This window comes from Gossypium hirsutum, chromosome A08 (genome assembly GCF_007990345.1).
Source record: "Gossypium hirsutum isolate 1008001.06 chromosome A08, Gossypium_hirsutum_v2.1, whole genome shotgun sequence".
In the NCBI taxonomy this organism is placed as follows: Eukaryota; Viridiplantae; Streptophyta; class Magnoliopsida; order Malvales; family Malvaceae; genus Gossypium; species Gossypium hirsutum.
The window spans coordinates 17,060,895-17,085,153 of NC_053431.1; the positions used below are offsets into that span (position 1 = coordinate 17,060,895).

The following is a 24,259-nucleotide window of genomic DNA, read 5'->3' on the forward strand; positions in this document are numbered from 1 at the left end:
AATAAAATTACTAACCTTTTATATAATAGATAATAAAAAACTAAAAAATTTTAAGTTTTAGGGTTCAAATTTATCAACTTTAAAATTAAATATAAACAACTTATATGTATATTTTTATGAAACTTTCTTATGCGTTTAGTATGGATGAATTTGTTGTGAATAATGTTGCATTTTTCTTTGTTGATCTTGGTTTTGTTGAATAATAATTTTTTTTATTTATAATGTTTTATTGAAGAATATTTTATATGATTGATTAATATTGTATATTTTAAATTTCTTTTATTTTATTCATTTGATATTTATAAATATATTTTTATACATATATTTAATAATTTTCAAAAGTATTGCATCAAAATAAACCGGTACTGCGGTATAAGTATTCATTACCTTAATTTAAAATAAAATGATTCAATGTGAAGTATACTAAGGGGGAAAATATTAGAGGTTAAATATATATCAATTCTGTAAACATAAATATGAAAACAGTGCGTATTAGCTAATCAAGTAAATATAAATTGTAGTTTATATATTACAAAAATATTTGATAGATTGTTAGTAGAGTTTAAGGTTGGAGTGATAAAAAGTATTTTCTAGGATATAATAAAAAGGAAGATCCTAGTGGAGTTTTTAGACTCCAAATATCTTATATAAATTTAGTAAAATATTAAAATAAATAAATATTTTAAAAAGAGAGACATGATAATTTTTAAGATTGTTTGTGGGATAAAAAAGAGCAGTGTATCAAATATTAACCCATAATAAATTAAATTATTAGAAAAGCATACTAACCCTTATATATTTATATTTATTAAATCTTGATGATGTTAATTTGATAAATTAGTTATGCCCTAAAAGAAATCATAAGAGGAAAAGGCAGTAGAAAGCAGACGGAGTTAGCTTAGTCATAGGATAATGTAGAGTAACATAATTAATCTATTCAAGTAGTGATCAAAGTACTGTAGAAATCATGAACCATTAAACTCCTTCCACATGAACATCTGATCAAATGCTATTGCGATGGGCGTGGTCTAACAACATTCAACACCCTTCTTGCAGTTGCCTGCTTATACAAAAAGATTGTGCAGAATGTAACAATACGTGTTAGCCTAGGAGCTAAAACTCTGAACATCTCAAACACAGAAATTACCTCAAAGAGGAATTAAAATTCAAACGCAAAAGGAAACGCCTTAGAAACGGAGCTCGCTGACTCCCAGCAAGCCTGCTACTGTGCAGTATGGTATACAAGGAGTTGGATTTCTTATTAAATTCCTGAAAAACCAAAAGTTACAACAATGTCTTGCAATGAACTAGTTACATGAATTCTTATGAGAATAGAAGTAAATTTGAACGCTGAAAATTAGGAGTAAAACAACTTTTCCAGTATACAGAGATGGAGGTCTGGCCCCGTTATCAGTAACAGGCAGCAAACCAACCGAATTGCTTCTTTACACTTCACATAGTCTTCCAAAGGGAGATTTGACCAATACTAGGTATAGTCTTGAAATGCAAGGCAAAATTGTCAGAGACCAACTAAAGCTTACATTCCGATAGTGAACCGTCATCTGCAGACTTAAAGTTTAAATTTTAAAGGCACACGCCATCATATTCAATCATTCATAATGTTTTTTCTTGTGTTGCTAATGCTACCTACAAAATGAAAATAAACACTGCCAGGTTTGGATACCTCTGTTATCCGTTCTAGTTCACATGTATTTTGACTACTTTCTTGGTTCTCAATAGTCCAGCAAAACTGAAGGCAAAGCGTCATGATGCTGCCTAATAACCTTGACACAAAGCCAATGTCCAAGAAAGATTGAGAAATTAAGGCTGATAAATACCTGTAATGATGTAAGAACATTTAAGCCTTCAGCAAATCATCAATGTACAACAAAACAAACCAAGGGAATTAAAAGAAGACCAAGAATAAATCTATGCGATAATAAGGAATGGTTTCTCTGAAACATTTTATGGTGACCTAAAGGGCCAAAAATATTCTTTGACAAGATTTCTATGAAATTCACCTATAGTAACTAGCAATAATGATTCGATATTTAGTTTGTTTGTCATTCTATGTAATTTAGCAGATAAAATTTATATGCAAAAGGAATCCAGTATAACGAACTCATACCACTTACTCTTGATGGAAGGTCACAAGTTCAGTGAAGTCATTAGAATTTTGAATATGAGATTGCAAAAAATCCCACTGAGATTCTATCACATCTACCTAAAACAGAAAAGATAAACTCTCTGTTATTAAGGAGTTGTGAAATTATTAGAAAAGAAGACATCTGCATTGAACAAGTGAGAACAACCAAACTGATATTAAATATTAGGTATTTAACTCTAAATCTCATTCACGAGCATTTTTACAACACTCAAAAGGATCAAATTTTGTCTGGTCTAACTATATAGACTCTTTCCAAAGTGGTGATAATTGATTTCCCGTGCCACGTAATCACTCAGTGAACTTTTTTCCACTAGGATCCATGATACTGGTGTTTAAAGTGATTTGTGAGAGTGAAGGTTAAGGCTCCACCTACGATACAACACAGAAGACATCATCAAAGACTATATCAGATGATATTCCCAACTCTTCAATTTGAAATTTGTCAGAAACTAGCACCAAAATATTGGCCAATACAATAAGGACACATCACAAACTAACATCAAAGAATCAACTATATCAACGACCTATATAACTGTAGCTGAGCTCATAGTCAAAGAGATAAAACAACCGTAAAAAAAGGAAGGATGTATCACATATCAAAGCCCAAAAATGGACAATTCATTAACTATGCCTAGCACATAAACAAAAGCCATTTCTTTCTTTGAAAGAAAATCTCAGGAAGAGTTTTGCAGACACATGATTTGAACTTTATAGAATCAAGGACCTGGATATAGAATTGAAGATTTCTGATTAAAAATGCCATGTGCTCTCTAACATGCCACATTGGTCTAAAATGTTGCCGTCGTGGCTGAGAGGTTGAGTGGTTCATTCGATCATTATGGTGTCTGGCAAAATCTGCGTGACCCTCGTGCATAACAGATGCCCATGATTTCTCCAATTCCAATTGTGTTCGTTTGAGCCTTAGCAAGTATTGGAAAATTGTCCGGTACCTGGTGTACAATTAGGATAAACAAATATATGTAGCTTTTTCAACCATACAAGTTTAGCCCATCAATTAATTATATGTTTATAAGTTCTTATTTCAAAAGACTGCTTCCTACGTTAAGGAAATTTAGTAATCAGACAGACACAAGGCATCTGTGAAGCAGATGAATCTTACTTGGAGAGAACTTCTTTCGTAAAGAACAGCTGTAAGGGCCAATCAACAGAATATTCAAGTGCAATACCATCCCAACCATCAAGTGATGTCTCTGAACTTCCATCGGCATTTGTTTTTGTCTTGGACAAATCTACTTGGGAGGATTTCACTGTGATTCCAAATGAAGGCATCCTGTTTGATGGAAAATACAATTAGGAACATATGTCTTGCAATTTCTAGAAATGGCACTAACTGGCGGCAAAACAAGCAGATTCTTTACCGCAAAGATACTCCAGAAAAGTATTTGTCTTCCTGACTAATAGTCTTTATGGCTGCCTGAAATGCAAGCCAAGGAATTCATACAAACAAAAAGTATAATTGTATTTATTATTATGTCTATATTGGTTTCAAACAAGTTATTAGTATCTCATACCATCTGAAATGGAACCATAATATCAATTTCAGCAGTTGACTGATGAGGTGGTAAGCGCATTAACTGTTGGCTCTCCTCAAGAAAACACTAAAATGATAACAAAAATGAATAAAATGCATGTTATATATTGCAAAGAAATAAAATCATTTTATCTTGTTGAAAAGGTGAAAAATACTAGAATAGAGAAACTAAAGGAAGTTTTCCAGTTTCCTCTCCTTCCTCCCTGCCCCCTTTTGTTTTCTGGCAAAGGCCGTTGATACAGTACATTATTTACCTGGAAAAAGTCTCCTTTCGCCAAAAGAAAATAGTCTTTTAGAGCCTTCAGGTGGCCATTCAAGTCAGCACGTACAACCACCAGCTGTAGGAAGCAATTCAGTAAAAACAGGCTTCAAGTATATCATTTAAGAAAATTGACATATATCACCTGTCAAAGATGACTAGCTGCAATAGCCCAGATGGAGTCAACTGAGCATTCAAATGATCTCTTGTGAAAGTCCAATGATTCCTACATATAATCGACCCACAACTGATAAATGGCTTTCTACCATTTAAAGGCACTAAAGTAGATAGGATACTACGTAATTGAGGAAGAAAACCTTTAGATCTTGAAGCATAGTTTCAATCTTATCAGCCTCAGATTGCGGAAGCAATTCTTCTCCAGTTAATCTTCCACTGATAGGCTTCTTGTGGAAGGGATGATGCGCAGCAGATTCATGAACATTTTGAGAGCCTTTTCCTGTCTGCTGCTTACTAGAGCATCTTGAAACTTGAAGCCAGGGCTTGGATTCCGGAGAATCCTGATGGCTTTACCAGCAAAAAGAAAAGACTCTGCAGCATGCATATGGATATACTCGGGGAGCATATCCTACGGAACAACATTAAGTGAACAAATAGCTTAAAACAGCAACAAAAATAAGATTTCAAAAGAAGCCTCTATCAAATTCTTTTATCTAGAGATTGATTTCCAGGCTTCCTTCCATTTAAGCCATGGGTTTGCAGCAACAAAAAATAGGTCACTGGTTTTCTGACATGCATATTTAAGCTAACAAGAAAACCAAACCGCAAATCCTTATTTCCTAATAAATTGCTTATGGAAAAAACCAGTGGCATCCTATTCATCTACGGAAACTAACACCTTCAGCAATAAATCCAAATAAAGTGAGCAAAGTCTCCTACCAACAATAAATAAAAGCTCAAATGGGGTTGTATCAGGCTTTCAGATCTCATTCTGCAATTATTCATGTTTCTCTAATAAAGAAAATGGCCTTCTCCAACTTTCTAACTCCAGATACATAAGTGATGCAAGTTTGTTAATTGACCACAAACCCTCGGATTATTTTTCCCCCTTCCAACTAGTTTAAAATTCATTTTAGCTGAATAAAAGAAAATCAATTTAGCTAAAACAAGGAAGAAAAGTTTGCAAAAATGTGACCCAAAAAAGAATAAAGACAATGCAAGAGACAACTCCAAAATACCAGGAATATATGAAAACCCAAGTGCCAATCCATTGAAGATGTATCATCAGCTGACAAGCGTGCCAACTTTTCAGATGTATCCGGGATAGATGAGCCATGCTCCATATTTTGAGCTTCCTGCCTGAAAGCATTATGTTTATCAAACCAGTTTCAAAAGTGTAAAGATACACAAACCAAAGAGAAAGTCTATGCAAGATCATAGGATTAAAGAATTAGAAGACATTTTAACTTTAAAAAAGGACGTTTAAGAACCATACACAATCATCAAATTTTTGTAATATCTAAAAAGAAAAATATATATTTTTTAAACCATGAAGGGACGAAGGAACTCTTTTGGTCTTACCTTCTAATGAAAAATTCTCCATGATGGTCTTGAAGAGTACCATAAACCATCCATGACGCAAGTTGGTTATACAACACTTGATGACCATTCCAAAGAAGCCTATGGTTAAGGAAATTAGTTTAGCAAGTTGATTATAAGGAGCCTAACATATTTTAAACAATCAATATACTATAACCGCATTTCAAGCCAGCTCCCTTGTAAACCAAGCGTAAACATTTCCCAGTCGTTCACATGCATTTTCATTAACACTGAAAAAGTAAGCATAAAAAATGTGGACCATATTCATTGCTTCAGCCTCCATTAATTGTCTCGGTATATTGAAGAATGTAATAAATCTACCTTCTAATTACCCTAAAAAATTTTCACTAGAGACGCATAAAATTACAAAAAGGATAGTATTGACATTTTCATATAAAAAATGGAGACTAATTATTGGCCAACTTTTTCTAAATAAAAAAGAAGAAGCAATCAAACAAAAGAAAAGTGAATACCTTTGAATGCAAGCCTGTAATTCAGGCACCCCACAGTGGAAGCGTTTGTGTAAAAGGTTAAGAAGCTTTCCCCCACGTAAATCATCACGCTCAATCTCTAGAACAAGCTCGTATAAAGGCAGAAAAAAAACAAAGTAACTGCGACCAATAAAAAAAAAAGCTTGTAAACTGAGAAAAGGACAAAGAGAAGATAAAGGATGCCAGTGAAAGAACCTTGTTGAGGCCCTGAATGGCAATTGCTAAAATAGGCATGGTCTCCGACAACAATTTCTCCTCGATTTGAAGAACAACAGAACTATAAACAGAGAGAACCTCTACCAGACCATTAGCAAAGGCTCTGCGATAAATGCTTGGCTCCTCGGTTTTATGATTCGACAACTCGGACGCTCTATTCGAAGGTGAAACATCACCGGACCTTATCCAGCTTAAATTTCGGGATTTCGCTGTAAAGTGATCGAGCTCTCTATAGTAGAACCCTAACGCAATTAACCTCTCGATAAGATCCCTGAAACAATAGCAGTCGTATTAAAAAAAAGGTTTCAGTATTTAAGACATTGAAAACGGAAGGTTTCACCTTTCGCTGCGGTCAATAAAGGAGATATCGGAAGCAAGCTTGAAGCAGCATTGATCAGAGATGGGGGCATCGGGATATAAGGGAATGCCGAGAGATTTATGGTGTTTTCGCTCGCCGATTATGAGATCTCCGGTACAGCCAACTAGTGCTAATAAAATTTCGTGCAGCATCTTCGCCTTCTCTTTAGTCGTTTTCGCAAAAAATGGGAAAACAATCAATGAGAATCCATGACTGTTACACTTTGCCGAATTATATAAGTTAGCCTCCAAAAAGCGCGGGACGAAAGCCAGGGGACAGTTTAACGGCCGCGGTTCACCTCACTGTTGCAACCAGTGGCGAAGGCGGGGCCAAATGGAAAATTTTCCATTTAATTCTTTTATAATTTATAAAATTTTAAATAACTAATTTTACTCATAAAATATGAGTTAATCCTTATATTATTAATAGCTATTACATTTTTACTATTATAAAACATATATAATTTAATTCTAACAAAAAAATTGACTTCATCTTTGGGGTTGCAACTAGACTAAACAATATTTTTAGGCATTTAATTTTCTTCAAAAGTTATAATTCTAATAATTACTATCATAATCAATTACTATCATGCATAAATAAAACTATAATCAATTAATATATTTTTTAAAATATATTTTTTTTATCAACAAAGTGATACTAAGAAATAGAGAATAATGATGTTATTCCACAACTTATTATAAGTGAACGAGCGAAATTACAAAAGAAGTAAGGACGAGAAACCCATGGTGGAGAAGGGGAACACGTGCAAAGTGAAAGATAAGGAGAAACTACACTTTTGCACGTGCCCTACTTCTCCAACAAGGAGCTACTCATCTACTAAAATGTTTTCAATGAATATGAGATGAATGAGGAAACTATGAAGCATTTATAAGTGCAACAGAGAGAGAAAATGATGGCAATGGCAATGGGTTGGGGAAGATAAGGTGATAGCAATATTGAGTGAAAGTGAGAAATTGAAGAGTGTTGGTTGGGGGAGTAGTGGAGGAAATTAAAACAAAACCTAGATGTAGGTAGTCAGAAAAGAAAGGGAAAAAAGCCATGCCATATGCCATGCAATCATGGTGGAATCGTACGCAAAGCAAAGAAATTTCAAAGCAAAGATGTGTATGTAGCGAAGATCAAGCGGGTGTTGTCGACCTTATTTAAATAAAGCTAGCCATTCCTCCACTACCAGTCCCAATCACTTTGCAGGATCCAAGGCACAGGTACTCTAACACCTATCCATCCCCATTCCCACCCATACTAGTACTACCCTAACATTGCTAGCCTTTGGCTTTGCCACCAAGAATCTCGTCCCGCCACCACGTATCCACCTCTTTTTCTGGGCCTAGGGGTATTACCATTTACCAACCCCCTTCCTTTTATTTTTTCTTTCAAATGTTGATTTTATCCTTGATGAAGAACCTCTGGGTGCGAAAAGCACAAGGGAACAATGCAGGAGAGCACGTAGGCTTTGCGTGCTGCCGTGTTGGATGCAAACGTCCAAGCCTTTGAGTACGGTGAAATTTGATTCGGGTGACTAATATTCGATGCCCTAACTATGTAATTTTTGGTCAAACTCTGCCATTGATAATTATACTTTTGGAAAATTTGAAATTTAATCCATGTACTTTGATTTCTAAAAGTTTAGTCTGTACTTTTAATTCTAAAAATCAAGTATAACTATTAACATTATTAACTTTTTTTTTGTTAAATTTTTTAGTATAACATTTTAAAATATAAAAAATTAGTTAGTTGGTAGCCATGTAATTAAAAAAATAACATTATAATTTACTTGAATTTAACCTCAAGAACTTAACAGTTACACAAGCTTATGGCATATGTTAACCTAATTTTTTTAACTTTTTTTTATATATAAAGATTTTTTTATTAACATATAAATATAGACACTTTTTTACATGAATATAAAAAAATAGTTTAAGTGTTAATTGAACTAAACATTTTCAAATTATAACCTTCATTTAAAATTGGTTGATTCTTAAACTATGTGTGTCATATCAATAAGGTCTTATTATTAAAACAATTAAATAACATGTCAATTTTTATGTGACATAATTTAAAATAAAAATTCTAAAGAAAAGTAAAACATTTTAAAAGTTAAAACCAAAAATAAAATAAAATCAAAAAAAAAAGAGTGAACAATAAATTTTTTATAAAAGATTCAAAAACTTCAAAACTAAGATATTGACAACATTCATTGTTACAATGCTAAGTTTTCTTTAATATTTTCATTTTAAATTATGCCACATAAATTTTAACATCTCATTTAACAATTAAATTAACAATTTTAGTAATGGAAAGACTTTATTAATAAACCTAAGGAACATAAAAAAATAATCATTGGACTCATTCCCGTGGACACATTGAAAAACCAAAAAACATATAGCTTCAATAGTTTGGAGATGTAATTTAAATATTTTAAATTTTAAAAATCAAAATTTATAATTTGAGGATGCAATTAATTCTTCATATATTAATGAAATAGATAATAGTAAGAGAAAAGACTGCTTTCTTTCATAGACAGAGAAGGGGGGCTCGCTAGGTTGATAATGCTATGCTTCCCTATTATATAAAGTAGACATCACCTCACCAGCTTCAGCCCCCACAAAACCTTATGATAAAGAAACCCCATTTAGATTTTACTGGAACTCCGGTTGGTTGGGCACCTTGTTGGCCCAATTGCACCGTGGGTTCGCATTTGGGTCCAAATTTCACTAAGGGGGGATATCTGGTTAACCACTGGATCCCAGAGTGAAGCAACCCAAAAACCTACCATATCTTTGAAGATGAACTAACAGATCATAAATAGATAAGCATCAATAAACATTTGAACTATAATCTACAACACAGCTCTGAAGATCTAGTTAAAAAAGAATATATCACAAAACAGCTATTAGATTTGATTTCAGCTAATCTACCACCCATACACAAGGTCTAGTTGCCGTGTGGGTAGGAACGGGAAAGAACTCTTTTGGTCTTTCAATCTACTTCTTTGCATAAGTAATCAGCATCTGGTTTTGCTGTATCTTGAAACCTTGTAGTGCCTGCATTGCAACCGTTGATTGCATCTCGTTTTCATACTCCACAAAGGCAATACCTGGTTTTGCTTCCACCATTCGAACGTCCTTCAAACCAGGGTACTGGTTGAAGAGCATTTGCAGCATCATCGCGGTTGCATCATGAGGAAGATTCTGAACAAATAGAATGTTATTTGGTGGTGCAGGTGCTTCTGGAACTATAGGTCTAGCACCCAGGTAGGGTATTTGTGATAGCTGCAGCAAATGGTGAGGAACATATAAATGTTCAACCTACTTCTTCAGGAGAATTATGTAATAATATTATTGTTCAAGGAAAGCCATCAAGTAAAGGACCATTTTTCATTCAATTAAAATTCTGTAGTATCCAATCTCAAACATCCAAGTTGGCCACCACGAGTCTCATAATACTGAATGGCCAGGTTCAATTAGCATTCAATATCCATGAAAGCAAACAAATATGCAACTTCAACACCATAAAGCATAAAATAAAGTACCATGTAGATCATATAAAAACAACTCTCTCCAACCCTTTCGACCAGCAGGAAGTTTGCAACAACTGAATTTCAGCAGCTCTGAAGTTATAAATGTTGCAAAGGCTAAAACATATAACCTTCCGAGCAGTACATATCAAGGATATGGTTGCAATACTAAGCAAGTTTAATTTCAACTGGATAGCATAGATTGAGCAAAAACATTTTAAATCACATACTAAGGTACTATATTTCATATAACTTACAGGAGGTGTTGCACCGTAAGCACCCGCATAAGATGGATTCAAACCTGCTGCAGCTTGATTAGGATCAAGTTGTTCTTTCCGTTTTTTCCCTCCTACATTTAGACAAGATACAAATCTCTACAGAAGTGAAAGAAAGAGCACTACACAAAAAGTTAAAACTGTATGTCACAGATCAGAGCTATCAACAAGTTAAAGAAATAGGGGTTATAAACAGGCTTAATCTGAAAAAACAGTACATTTCAGTGCTGAGTTTTACTTCCCCATCAACACCTTAATGTGCACCAAAGGTAACAATGCCGGCAAAACTAATGACTTAATTGGTGGGGCAAAAGAAAATAAAAGTCAGAAGAGGAAGGAGCTGAAGGAGGGAGATTTATTTTGACATTAAGGCAATTTATAATGCATCTAAATGGGCATGTCAAATTGATCAGCAACATCTCAATAGTAAGCCATGCAAAATTAGAAGGCAGGTCTAAAAAACTCAAGGCTATAAATCCAAGTAGAAGTAAAGAATCTATTATTAACAACATTTGTAGCAATACTAATTGCATGCACATACATAGACAATGGCATGCAACAACACCGATATTACTTGCTCAATTGTTAGCGTTTCTAACCAAAGGTGAAAGAAAAAGTGGAAAGTACCCTTTTCGTCATGCCTCTTTCGCTTCTCTCGGGGGACAAAAGAGCCATCTGCTTTTGCTATTATGTCAGATTTAGTCTTTGCATATTGTATTCTCTGCAAATAATTGCACGTTACATACATTATTCACAGTAGCAAAGGTTTTAATGCTTTATGGAAGCAGAGAACACAGTTAACATGAATCACCGGAATACAAAGAAAATCCACTTTGGTGTCCATAAATACTTCATATACTTCTGATTTTTTATTTTTTTTTTACTTTCGACATAGTAAAAGAAACCCAGTCATTTGATGCATTTTCCACTAACAACAAAAGGCTAACAAACCAATATAGTCAAATATAAAAGAAGAATCTGAACAAAGAAATCAATTGAAAACCCAGAAGAAACAAAATTGTCGAATATGCAGAGGTAGAAAAAATTCGAAAAAAAAAATACTGCGTATACCATTTCCTTGTCGTAAAAAGGAAAGCCCTGCATTCGCCCAAGAGCATTGGTAGCGGAGGTAACATCCTCGAAAATAACCCAAGCTTGACCTTTATGTTTCAGAGTTTTAAATGCTAACACATCCAATATCTTCCCAAATTGTGAAAAGACAGCGTGCAACGATTTCTTCAACTCTGCAAACATCATTCAAGGAAAAAAAAAGTAAGAAGAAAAAATCAATGTAAATCCATTTTAATTTGAATAAAGAATTGAAATAAGTACGGTCGATTTTGATCTTCTCGTTGAGATTGTTAATGTATAATGTCATATTGGGAGGAATTTCTTCATCCTGACTAATCTCCGCCATGTTTCCCCCTGGCTCAAGCTCTAACCACAATCAAGCAGCAATGAATGAGTGAGACGAGCAAAACGGAGGTTTAACTTGGGTTTTTTTTTTTTAGGGTCAAACTGCCCTAATCGGTTGCAGAAGAGTTGACAGGGAAGATCCGGAAAGGTTGAGATAAGATTGGGCTGAGATGGATCACTTTTCCTCGATTAGGGCCAATGGCCATGCTCTTTGGGTATTTGGGCAGGGTTCGCTTTGACAGTAACCATTAAAATGATAGATACGAGAATCATCTACTAATCTCTAAGATTAAGATACCAACATAATAAGCATGTCCAAGTCTCATCCCAAATTAGGATCCACAAATCTCTGTAGGAATAAGTCTGGAAAGTCAATTTTTTGAGTAATTTCATAGATTTTACATCAATTCATTATCAAATCAAAAGCTTTATTTTTTCCTTTCAAGCTAAATGATTTTTTATTCTAATATTTAATTATTTTTTAAAAAAAGTATGCTATTATTTGCAATGATTCGTTAAAAATAACGTTTTTGGGTATAATTAAAATGCATTAATTTATTGATTCAAATATCACGATGAAAAATTTTCAAATGATAATTAAAATATTTTAAATAAATGTCACGTATAATATAATTTTATTATATGTAATTAATGTAAAGTAATATTTTTTTTCAAATTAGTAACTAATTAACTTTGATGTTTTAACAAGTAATTATTCTATTTGATATCAATAAAATATAAATTTAGAAATAAGATAAAAGGTGAGAAGTTTCGTAATCAAACTCGTGTTTATATATGTAAGTTTGTTGGCCCTAAAATCTTGATTGTTGGGGATACTTCTAGGCAAGATTACCAAATATTGATAGGTGGTTGTTAGGTCAAGTGTTCTCTGATTAGCTGCTAAATAAGTTGAATGCCTTGGTCTAATAAATATTGGATCATGCTTAACTTATAATATGATATAACAATGTGAAAAATAATTAATTTGATATATTAATACTACAAAACAAAATTAAATATGGTAAAAGGATTATAGAGGTAGTGGATATCAATAAAAATAAAGATAAATTTGGATATTCATGTAAGAATAGTGGACTAAAGTGGATAAGACAATTATCAATACGTCATTCAATTGCAATCTCTATTCAAGTGTTTTGAGATTTTGATAAAAATGGATTAAATTTGGGTAAGGCAAAGTGGAGTAGCTGGCAACACTATGATTTTTTTTTATTGAGTTGGTGTTATTCATTAATAAAATTTAATTTAGTTAGAGAATTATTTAAAAAAATTATCTTATTTCCAAAGTAAATTATATGATTGTGAGAGTATTTTTGTCTTTTTATATAAATCAATAAAAAATTATCCATAATGATATTTGAACTATGGACACTATACATATAAAACTTTTTCATTTACCATTTGAACTGAGATAATTTTTAATTTTTATTTGAAACTTTAATAAGTGTGTTTAGTACCAATAAAGGCTTATTTCCTAAATTATTTACAGAAATGGGCCATTTTTAAAAATAATAACGGGTATGGATCGAAAACTACAAAAATACGTTGACATGGACGCATTTTTAGGAGATAACCCAGAAAAACGCTTCCACATCAGCGCTTTTTTCCTTGTGTCAAGCACAAGCGCTTTGACGTGGACGCGCTTTTGGCCATGTAATCCTCAGTGGGTTATTTGCTAATTAGGGCCTAAGTTTAAGGTTCTTGAGTTTGATTAGGGTTTAGGAATTTTTAAATTAAAGTATTAGGTTTTTAATTGTTTAGGGTTTTAGGGTTTAACTTTTTTAATTGCTAAGTATTGTTCTAGAAAAAATAATTTTGACAAGATGGGTTCTGAAAAAATAAATTTGATGTGATGTGTTTTGAAAAAATTATTTTAATAAGATGGATTTTGTTTTTATTTTTGAAAAAATGCTTTAAGTAGGATGAATGGTTAGTAATAGTATAGAAAAAGCTTCCAGCTGGACGCTTTTTTTGTACTTATGATTCTGAAAAAATATTTTTGAGAAGATGGTTCTGAAAAAATATCCCGGGATTCCTGGAAAATCTAATAGTGGGGTTGAAAAACAAAATTAACCCTTACCATTTTCATTTGGTCAGCGGAGATATGTTTATCATCGAGACGAATTAATTACTAGGTCATTGCTAACACGATCAAATTTCTTAGAAATTATAAAAATAATAACAATTCAGACAAAAATTAAAAATTTAAAAGCTTTGAGAGCTTTTTTGAGAAATTTAGAGAGAAAATTGGAAGAATAATAGAATTTGGTGCGAAAAATGAGTTGTGGGTTTATACTTTCTTTTCCTGACCGTTGGAGGCCCAATGGTCTGATTTTTAAAAAGTCGTTGTAGGTGGTCGTTGGGGGGAAACAGGGCTAAAAACACGTCAACGTTAAAGTGCTTTTGCCTAACACAAGGAAAAAAGCGTTGGCGTGGAAGCGTTTTTCTGGATTATCCCCTGAAAACGAGTCTATGTTAGCGCATTTTTGGGTTTTTGGCCCATACTCGTTATTACTTTTAGAAACGGCCCATTTCCTTAAATAATTTCATAAATGAACTTTTATTGGTACTAAACCCTTAATAAGTAGATATGTGTTTTAAATTTTTGTATATGAATAATGTCGTTAATTGAGTTAATGTCACAAATGAATATGACGCTAGCTCAGGATTGATGAGAAATTAATGATAAACAATTATATTCATTTAGTATTATTAATTTGATGTGTTTTTGCATTTCAATTTTATTTTACTCACAATTTAATCTAATTTGTAAAATTTTAATAATGTATATATTTCATATGTTATTATTAATTAATTCTAAATTATATTTTTTATTATCTATTATAAAATATTTTTAAACACATATTTATATTCCAAATATATAATTTATATAAAAATCTTTTGAATAAATTTACAAGTCAATTATTATTTAATACAACTGTAATCACAATCACAATCATTTAGATAGATATTATGCTGACGAGTGTAATAGAAAAGTATATAAAACTCAATTCAAAGCCAACCCAACTAAGTGCCGACCCCGTCTCTTGCGAACAACACGAGGTCTCACTGTTTCATTGGCCTTAAATAAAACAAAAAATGTTATCACAAGATTACGTTACCCAACAATTTTTGGGGGCCAAAGCAAAGTACCCTATTTGACAAAAGGAGCCCCCTTTTTAATGGTTTATGTAGCTTTTTAGCCATTTGTTCATAGGAAACTAATTTCCCTCACCAACAACATCATACCCTTTGTTTTTAAATTTAATTTAACTTTGACTATGTAATTATATCACTAATTTGAAAATCAGATAAGGTTTAGGTCGCTCACTCACAACTCGAAAGTTCGCAAGGAGAACTCATAGTCTCAACTCGTACATGTCACGGGGTGCTCGTAAAGGGAGCTTGCTGTCTCAGCTCACATATACTCAAAGAGTTAACATATGAGGGCCACGAAGTCCAATAGGCAGCCTAAAACAATACACGTCGTACATACATAAAATCTACTAAAAACGTCAATTTCATAAATAATAACCATATATATAAATATCCGATTACCTCCTTTAATTGAGGCACAACAAAAAACTACTCTAACAACTTTCATAATTTAAAATACTTTTATTCGTTTCATTAGTCTTTGGGCACTTATGTTGACATTTTGAAGAAGATAGGAAAAGTACATAAGTTGACTATTATTTTCTTTTAAATGTTGCATATTGCCTTGTACACATTTTGGCATACCCATAGCATATAATGGCACCATATATGATTCTAGAAAATGTATGCCAAGATTTCTAACTTTTCGAGTCAATTATTATATTCAGTAATAATTTTTTAGATAAATTACATTTAAAATTATTAAATTATTAGTAAATTTACGTTTTAGTCACTAATTTTAAAAAATTAGAAAAAATCATTGAATTATTTAAAAGTTTTAATTCAAATTATTAGACTGTTAAAATAGATGTTGTATGGTTTTTTCTATTCATACTATTTGTACCAATCGAAAGCTCTTCTTACTCTTTTCATTTGCGGTTCAATTTTTTCATGAAATAATTTTAAACATCACGAATATACGAACTAAAATTCAAACAGTTTTTTTTCTAATCTTCAACACTAAACGTCAAACTAACTTAGATTCAAGATATGTTATTCTACTTATTGATGAGTATTGATTCACTATACTGAATGTCAAATTACCAATTGAAACTTGCTAACAAAACTTTAAAAAAAACTTAATAGTCTACTAATTTAAATAAAAAAATTTAAATAATTTAATAAATTATTTATAATTTTTTAAAGATAATTGATCAAAATATAAATTTATTAATAATTTAATCAACATAAAAATCGAACTCTATCTATTTTATATAAAAAAAAGTGAGGTTTGTGCTTGGGAGTTGGGACACCAAGCCATATATTCATGCATAGCCTAACATGTTGCGTTTTAATTTATTATACCGAGCGCCGCTGCTCCGAATATTTTATTTAAATTAATAAACTTAAAATCTTACCCCTTTTTGTGATTTGAAACATTAATTAGAAGCTATTTAGTATTTCGAAGAACTCTTTCTTTTCTTTTCTTTTTTTTTTAATTTAGCACCTTAATTTAGAAAAAAAATCCTGAAAATAGAGAAAGAGGAAAAAAAAAGTAGATAAATGATGAGCAGGTAACCACTTGCAATTTAAAAACAACAAATTGAGAAATACAGAGGCAGAGAGCTAAAGAGGAGAGGCATCACGGGAAATTGATTGGAAAGGGAGAAAGCAGATATGATTCTTTCAACATCACCCTATATTTGTATGCCCAAAGCTAAACACTCCAGCCTGTGACCATTATCTTAAGGCGGATGCTAGTCGCTACTATTTTTTTCTTAATTATTATTTTAGAATACCACTGACAAAGTTAAATGTTAGAATTATGTGACCCAAATTCTAAGAGATTGTTTGCAAGTCAAGTTAAACAAAAATATATTTTCTTTCTAGAAGATTTAGTATTTATTAGTATAATATATTTAGCATTTATTAGTATAGTTTATTTGACTTACTAATTTAGCCTATAAATAGGCTCCTTTACAATCTTAGAATTAAGAGACACCCATTAGATTAGAACTCATAACACATTCAGAGAATTTTGTGTTTACGTTTGAGGGTTCTTTGTTTTCGGGTTTTCGGGGTTTAGTTTTTATCTCCATCTTTTGTACTCTTCATTCTTTTGCCATTATAGTAAATTTATCTTTGCCCGTGGTTTTTTATCCTCTTTTGAGGGGTTTTTCCACGTTAAATTTGTGTGTTCATCTTCTCAATTTCTTCTACTATTTTTGCTTGTTCGTTGCTTAATCGGGACGATCCTAACATTAAATCTATAATATTACTTTACTAAATTAAATATTAAAATTTTAAAAAATTGTTTAAAGGTTTGTTGATACAAAGGTGAGGTTAGAAGAATTTGTGATAGTTCATTTTAGAATTGTAAGTGGTTGTATCAGAATTTAAGTTAAATATAAAAGTTTGAAAAGAGAAGAAGAAGATAATTGAGAGTAAAAATGTTTTATAAAGAGGTGTTATCGATCTTTCTTATGTTTTGTGTTTATATGTTAATTTTTTACTCTAGAGAATTTAGTGGATTTACCAACATCCTTTCTTCATATTAAAATAAGAAATAAATTTGATGTATAAGCAACATGTAATTCTCACGAAATTATAAGCAGGTGAGGTTGAGAGGGAAGAGAGTTTTAGTCTCACAGGTGGCCTTAGCTCTTAACTATGAAATTGATAGGGTGGGAGGTAAGGTTGAATGAAGATGATTAGGAGACCATTAATAAACAATGGAAGTTAGGTCTCATCATTATTATTTTAGGTAGATAACAAAATATAAGACTTGGTAAAACAGTAGAGAATCGGAACATTGAAGACCAAGGAGCGGATTGGCGAATTGACCCTTGGAGAGGGTGGATGGTCAGTTACATTACTTCGAGAACAAGAAGAAATTTATGCTCTCCGCCGCCTCTTTCCAACTATGGTTATTCTAAACGTGGACATTTCTGATTTGATCACAGAACCCTTATCAACGGCTACAAATCCGTCTACCAAGAGAAGACTATCGCACCCACGTCGAATGTTCCTCGTTGAACCCCCCCCCCCATCACATGCTTTGATATTGATCGAAGAAAAGTCCGCCGCACTCAAATATCATACGCTCAACCGTCGCATCATGAACCCCTCCACGCTATAAATTTTGACCCTTGGCTAAATATGGGTCAATGAAGGGCTAACTAATCTCGTACTTCTCCATTATTGTAACTACAAAACATTTCCGCCCTCCTCTAATTATTAGTATAATAATACAAAAAAAATTTATTATTTAATATAATTACGATAATTAGATATATATAATAATTAATTTAAATTTAAAAATAGAATGATGAATAAAAATTCTATTATAAAATATTTTCTTAAAAAATAAACAAAAATATTTTTTTTTTGTCGAAGATAATTGAGGTAGCCAATTGAATTTTAATTAGATTGATATGGGTATTGTTATCGATGTGGATTCAAGTGTGCTAAAATATATTATCCTTTTATTTATGAGTTGGAGAGAAGTTATGAGTAGTTTTAGACTTGTGTAAAAAAACAATCAGAACCTTTTACCAAACATAGCATTAAATCATATAAGTTTCTTTGTACAGTAATAATTAAATTTATTCGTGCCATTTAAGTTTTTTTTTAATGAATTACAATAATAATGTAAAGTTCGAACAACAAACGCGATTAACGCGACTCGAACTTAGACCACACCTGAGTCGATGAATATCTTTGACCATCCGACGATCATATATGATTCTAATTTAATTCTATTATATGACCATTGAAACTGACTATTTAATGTTACGTTTACTAAAATATCCATTTATATTTGTATTTGCACTTGTATTAACGAAAAGAGAGGACCATTGTTGGCTTGTGGACGGCGTCTTCGTTTATGTTTTCTCGCGGCCATCACAAGGGTCTCTCTGGCACTTTTTCTCGTCTATATAAACTCAAGCAGAGTCGCTCTTAGAACCCATCTTCATAGCATTTTCTAGAGAGAAAGAGAGAGTTTCTTATTAGCTGCTGCGGAAGGTTTATTTTCTTTACTAAAGAATAAAAGCTTTTTCTGCAGTAGCGTTCAAGTTTTTACCAATCCAAAATTTCAATTTAAAGAAAAAGGAGAAAACAGAAATGGCTCTCTCTTTCGCAAACGCTAAGCTTTTCTCTACTTTCGTTGTCGATGGAATCTCTAACGTTATCTCCAGGTACCCATTAGTTCTATTTTTCTTTTCATCTCCATTTCTCTGTTTTTTTTTTCTTTCTTCAAGTCTAATGATATATCGTTTTATTGTTTAGACGAGGATATGCGGCGGCGTCACAAGGAATTGTGTCGAGTGGAATAAGAGGAGGAGCAGGAAGGAGCGCTGCTGCTGTAGTCAAGAAAACAGGGGAAGAGATGTCTGGTGGAGCTAAAGAGAAGGTTTCATGGGTTCCCGACCCGGTTACCGGATGCTACAGACCCGAGAACTGTGCCAACGAGATCGACGTGGCGGAGCTCAGAGCCACCCTCTTGAAGAAGCAGTAAAAAAAAAAACAAACAAACAAACAAACAAACTAGTCTCTATATTTTTAGCTCAACAAAGCTAACCTGCTTGCTTGCTCCTCCGTCCTTTGTGTAATACTTAATGCTTGATTTCTCATATGCGAATCAAGGAATTTGTACTAGGAGTTTCAATTGATCTTAATCAAATGCTTGTTTTTACTTGCATTTTCTTAATAATTATTTGTGGTGTTGCTATGTTTAAACGTGATTATATGGAAACATTGATTAGTAAGGACACATATTAGAAGAGAAAGTGAAAGACAATTGTTTGAAAGTATGAAAGCGTAATTTGCTTCACAACTTGCCGAGGTGATCCGTTTGTAGAGCATGAGTAAATTATGGGAAGTAACCCATGATTAAAAAGTAAAAATAAAAATAAAAAATGTATAAAATTCGCGATTCAATGAATATTTAAACACTACTTAAAAAGAAAGACGGTGGAATGTAATTGTTATAAAGTAGGGTTTCTCTTTTTACATGAAATCCTGTTTTAGATTCGTTTGTGGGAAAGAATGCTGCTAATCCAATTAATTAATGGTTGATTTTGTCCAAATAAATCAATAATACTTGAAGATTTTACTTTAATACAATAAACAAAAGCAGAGGTTGTCATGTTAACACAAAGCGTGAAGAAACATTAAACCCAACATTAGGTTGCAATTTGGCTGGCTGCTTATTATACTAATTAGCTAATTACAGTATGACACTTTAAACGGTTAAATAATTAAAAAATAAGAACAAAATTCTTAAACGATCCGTTTAATTATTAACTTACATAAATCTAGTGGTTGAGATTGATTGATGATGCTTTATAAGTGTCTTGAAATTCTTTTATATATTGGGTGGGCCTTCAAAGGCTTTTAAAATAGAGTGATGGAAGCAAAGAGGCGGTGAATTCACTGAAACTGTCCGACTCCCAAGACATTGAGAAGGTGTCATGTCTCGAAGCAACCCCAGTTATTTGTGGCGTTGCACTAGCCAATAATTTAGGGAAAATAAATAATATAGGACGTCCAAATGACCGATGGATTTCAAGAAGATTTTGTTTGAAATGGAGGGTTTCTTTTGGGAAAGTGGATGAAGACCAAACTTATGATCAACAGGATTAGTAAAAATTTAAATTGAAATAAAACGGGATAAAATAAGAATAAATATATTATAGTTATTTTCGGATTATACAATATTTAGGATGGAGTGTCAAATAAGAAAATTTAATTAGTTAGTAACCCCTCTCAACTATTTAAGTAAATGGGAAATTGTAATTTTGGCCTCCATCTAAGCATTAATAATATTAATCTAAGCTTTTTCTGATCAAAACATAACGTGCTAACCGATGCATGACTATTCTTAGAATAATGATGTAAATTGGATTTGTATGGGATTTTGAGGAACTCAATTTGGTTTGGAGTTGAAAGGTCCTTAAATTGAGAATGAATCTGAACTGCCGTGTTTTCTCATTTATTTGTTCAAAGAATCTAAGTGCTTTTCAGTTTGGCAAACATGAATCATCACCCATATAAAGTCAAAAAAAGGTCCACATCAGTAACCAGAAATTTCACAATTTCCTACCAGCGATACACATCTAATGGCAACAGAGCTGTAGGTAGTGAGATCAAAGAGAGATTCATGACTGGACAGCTGCAAATTGTTTCAAGTGGGAATGATGCAGCACAAGTTGTAAAATATCAATTTATCTGTTGCATCCCCATTGGTTCTTTCAGCATGGGCAAAGGTAATTTCTCAAATGGATGATATCATTTGATTCAAGAAAATGTCCGCAAATCCCCACGCCATAAAATTTGACCCAAATGAACCCTCAATCATTGTAAAGCCAAAATAGAATTAAAATGAATTGCCAGGTGGCAGCAAAAAGGAGGACCATTACTTGCGTGTTGACGGCGTCTTTGTTTTCGTTTTTGTTTCCTCGCGCCTTCTCACGCGTCTCCCTCTTACTTTTTCTTGGCTATATAAACCCCAACCAGAGCCACTGTTAGAACCCCTCTTCATAACATTTTCTAGAGAGATAGCGAGAGTTTCTTCTTCTTCTTCTTCTTCTTCTTCGCTCCTGTAGAAAGTTTATTTGCTCTTCAACAATAAAAAAAATAAAAAAAGCTTTCCTACAGCAGCGCTCAAGTTTTTATCAATCCAGAGTTTGAATTTGAATTGAACAAATCAATATTAAGATAAGAGAAATGGCTCGCTCTCTCTCCAACGCTAAGCTTTTCTCTACTTTTGTTGTCGATGGAATCTCTAACGTTATCTCCAGGTTCTTTTTTATTTCTTTCCATGGCTCTGTTTTTTTTTTACGTGTATATATAATGAAGTGACAAACGAATAAAGATTTGATGATGTTTATTTTTGTTTAGACGAGGATATGCGGCGGCATCACAAGGAATTGTGTCGAGTGGAATAAGAGGAGGAGCGGGAAGGAGCGCTGCTACGGTGGCCAAGAAAACAGGGGAAGAGATGTCTCGCGGAGCTAAAGAGAAGGTTTCGTGGGTTCCCGACCCTGTTACCGGATGCTACAGACCCGAGAACTGTCCCAATGAGATCGACGTGGCCGAGCTCAGATCCATGCTCTTGAAGAAGCACTAAATAAACAAGGGTGACCTGGTTGCTTGCTCCTCTTTTCTTTTGGTCGACGAAATAGATTTTAAGATTTGATGATGTAATATTAATAATAAATAATAGTACTTAACATTTTTAATCAATTTTGTTGACTTGCTAATCCATATGTCTAAATATTATTACTTTATTAGTAATATCTAAGAATATTATATTAATTAATAATAAAGTAAAAAATATGAAATATTAAATATTCATCATATTTAATAAGTTTGATAAAGTGGAAATATCAAAGCATTCTATACTACAAAAGGGAAAAAAAGAATAGATAAATATATAAATTCTCATTAATTATTCTTATTTTTTACCATTTATTCTCACTCTCATTTTACTTTTATATATAGTTTAATATGCTTTAATTTTTAATTTTATTTTTATAAGAGTATACTCCATTCATTTGTCTATAGATGTATTTTAAATGTTTCGATATCATTAAAATTAAAAATATTAACAAAAGTTTTCTTTAAAAAAAACATACCTTACAAACAATGATAATAGTACAATTTAGTTTTCACCAATTATTAGAATGACGAGGAGGATCAGAACCTTCACTTTCACTTTAAGAGCGTTATTGACTCACTTTCACTTTAAGAGCGTTATTGACTTGATTCTCGTAGCCTTTGTCCAAAAAAATATCCAAAAAAAGTAACATTTTCACCTTGATTTTCATATAATTGATATGAAGGATATATTTGAGGAGAAGGATACATGAGAGGTAGAAGTGGGTGATACATTGGTGGTGGAGGATGCATTTGAGGCTGATATGACACACCATAATTAGAAAATGGTGGATAATAACCATATGGTTATGGATAACATGTGCAGGTTGAAAATATGAAGGTTGATTCGGTGGATAAAAACCTTGAGTGCTAGTAGATGAATCACTATACCCAAGGTTATTGGAACTCGATCTCCTACTAGATGAAGAACCTAAAGAAGTATGCTTTTTGCCTTTTCCTTTTGATGGAGCTCTAGGTTCACTTCTATCTCTCCTAGGTTTACGAAACATATTTCCATCAAATTCTGATCTATCACGGAAACGTTTACTAGTGGTACCAACCTCATATTCTCCTCTATACAGAATAGAAGACCTAATTTCACCTCTATCACCACTATGTCCATCATTGTCATCAATTGGACTTAAACCACCACTATTGGGTCCATCGCCACTTTGACTTGGCGTTGCACTAGAACTTGAATGAGACCAATTTTGTTGTTGAGATTGATCAACATTCATTTCATCATTAGAGGTATCCACAAGCAACACACCGGCATTTTCACCATTTAACAATGGATTCTCTTTCTCTTAAAGCCATTTCGATAGTGGATCAACATCTTCAAAGATATGATCAAGGTTGATAGGATTAAAACTAGCGTTTATATCATCAATGCTCATTCTTTTTTGATGCCTTATCTAAAGCCTCATATTATAGTAGGTAAACACTAGTTTCTCAAGTTTTTTATACTTCAACTTATTTCTTGCCTTGGTGTGAATATAACTAAATGTGCTCCAATTTCATTCGCAATTTAATGCAAAGGTTGTTTGAATAAACACTTTAATTGCTAATCTTTGTAACTTAGGAACACATGTGCCATATATTATCCACCACTCAGTTGCATAATATTATTTAAATTTCAAAATAACTTTAAAATGTATAATATAATTAAATAATATAAATTAAATTAAATTAAATTAAATAATTTAATAAAGTATTTACCCGGATTTATTTGCTTCCAAGCTTTTTGTACTTGTGGAGTACCGAATATCTCGTGTTTATCTTTGAATAGTAACAGCTACATAAATAAAAGATACAGTAAAAATGGAAAAATAATTCCATTCCAAATTATGTAACTAAGTTACAAACAATAGTACCTGAATCTAACCTTATTAACCATTTTGACTTGAGTATCATAAGATGGTTCTAATCTTTCAATTATTGATCTTGTACCTTCTAATGTTTCTATTAGTACATTCTTAAAATGCTCCACCCCAAATTGAAATTGAGGATTGAGAAAATAATCTAAGCATAATTTATAAGAATATCATCAAATAATAATCTAAAGCTGAAAATAATAAAATATAAAAAATAGTTTTTAATTAAATAAAACATTTTATCTTACCAGCTAAATGCAGGTCAAAATGCATAAAATTCC

General features: G+C 32.4%; 3 protein-coding genes and 1 pseudogene across 3 annotated transcripts; 2 read left to right on the forward strand and 2 right to left on the reverse strand.

Moving 5' to 3' along the window:
* Nucleotides 1-877: 877 nt before the first annotated feature.
* LOC107926980 (gamma-tubulin complex component 4-like) lies at nucleotides 878-6,933 on the reverse strand (annotated as a pseudogene).
* Nucleotides 6,934-9,408: 2,475 nt separating this feature from the next.
* On the reverse strand, nucleotides 9,409-12,088 carry LOC107926893 (U1 small nuclear ribonucleoprotein A). Its single transcript, XM_016857870.2, has 5 exons — nucleotides 11,746-12,088; nucleotides 11,485-11,657; nucleotides 11,041-11,134; nucleotides 10,396-10,487; nucleotides 9,409-9,893 (listed from the first exon to the last, which is right to left on the reverse strand). The coding sequence occupies exons 1-5, from the start codon at nucleotides 11,828-11,830 to the stop codon at nucleotides 9,606-9,608; spliced, it is 732 nt and encodes a 243-aa protein (XP_016713359.1). The 5' UTR covers nucleotides 11,831-12,088; the 3' UTR covers nucleotides 9,409-9,605.
* A 6,671-nt stretch (nucleotides 12,089-18,759) lies between these two features.
* Nucleotides 18,760-19,639, forward strand: LOC107926816 (protein SENESCENCE-ASSOCIATED GENE 21, mitochondrial). The gene is made up of 2 exons (XM_016857779.2): nucleotides 18,760-19,142; nucleotides 19,234-19,639. The coding sequence occupies exons 1-2, from the start codon at nucleotides 19,069-19,071 to the stop codon at nucleotides 19,460-19,462; spliced, it is 303 nt and encodes a 100-aa protein (XP_016713268.1). The 5' UTR covers nucleotides 18,760-19,068; the 3' UTR covers nucleotides 19,463-19,639.
* Nucleotides 19,640-21,431: 1,792 nt separating this feature from the next.
* LOC107926733 (protein SENESCENCE-ASSOCIATED GENE 21, mitochondrial) lies at nucleotides 21,432-22,191 on the forward strand. The gene is made up of 2 exons (XM_016857685.2): nucleotides 21,432-21,746; nucleotides 21,847-22,191. The coding sequence occupies exons 1-2, from the start codon at nucleotides 21,673-21,675 to the stop codon at nucleotides 22,073-22,075; spliced, it is 303 nt and encodes a 100-aa protein (XP_016713174.1). The 5' UTR covers nucleotides 21,432-21,672; the 3' UTR covers nucleotides 22,076-22,191.
* The last annotated feature ends 2,068 nt before the right edge of the window (nucleotides 22,192-24,259 follow it).

Bases quoted from the DNA above. Each gene is read 5' to 3' on its own strand.
- LOC107926893 (XM_016857870.2), bottom strand. From the start codon at position 11,830: ATGGCGGAGATTAGTCAGGATGAAGAAATTCCTCCCAATATGACATTA. The intron at 10,488-11,040 runs GTACTTTCCACT...GTCTAAATGTAG, and splicing joins AAAGAGGCATGACGAAAAGG to GAGGGAAAAAACGGAAAGAA. The intron at 9,894-10,395 runs GTAAGTTATATG...CATTTGCTGCAG, and splicing joins CTTACGGTGCAACACCTCCT to CTATCACAAATACCCTACCT.
- LOC107926816 (XM_016857779.2), top strand. From the start codon at position 19,069: ATGGCTCTCTCTTTCGCAAACGCTAAGCTTTTCTCTACTTTCGTTGTC. The intron at 19,143-19,233 runs GTACCCATTAGT...TTTATTGTTTAG, and splicing joins ATCTCTAACGTTATCTCCAG to ACGAGGATATGCGGCGGCGT.
- LOC107926733 (XM_016857685.2), top strand. From the start codon at position 21,673: ATGGCTCGCTCTCTCTCCAACGCTAAGCTTTTCTCTACTTTTGTTGTC. The intron at 21,747-21,846 runs GTTCTTTTTTAT...ATTTTTGTTTAG, and splicing joins ATCTCTAACGTTATCTCCAG to ACGAGGATATGCGGCGGCAT.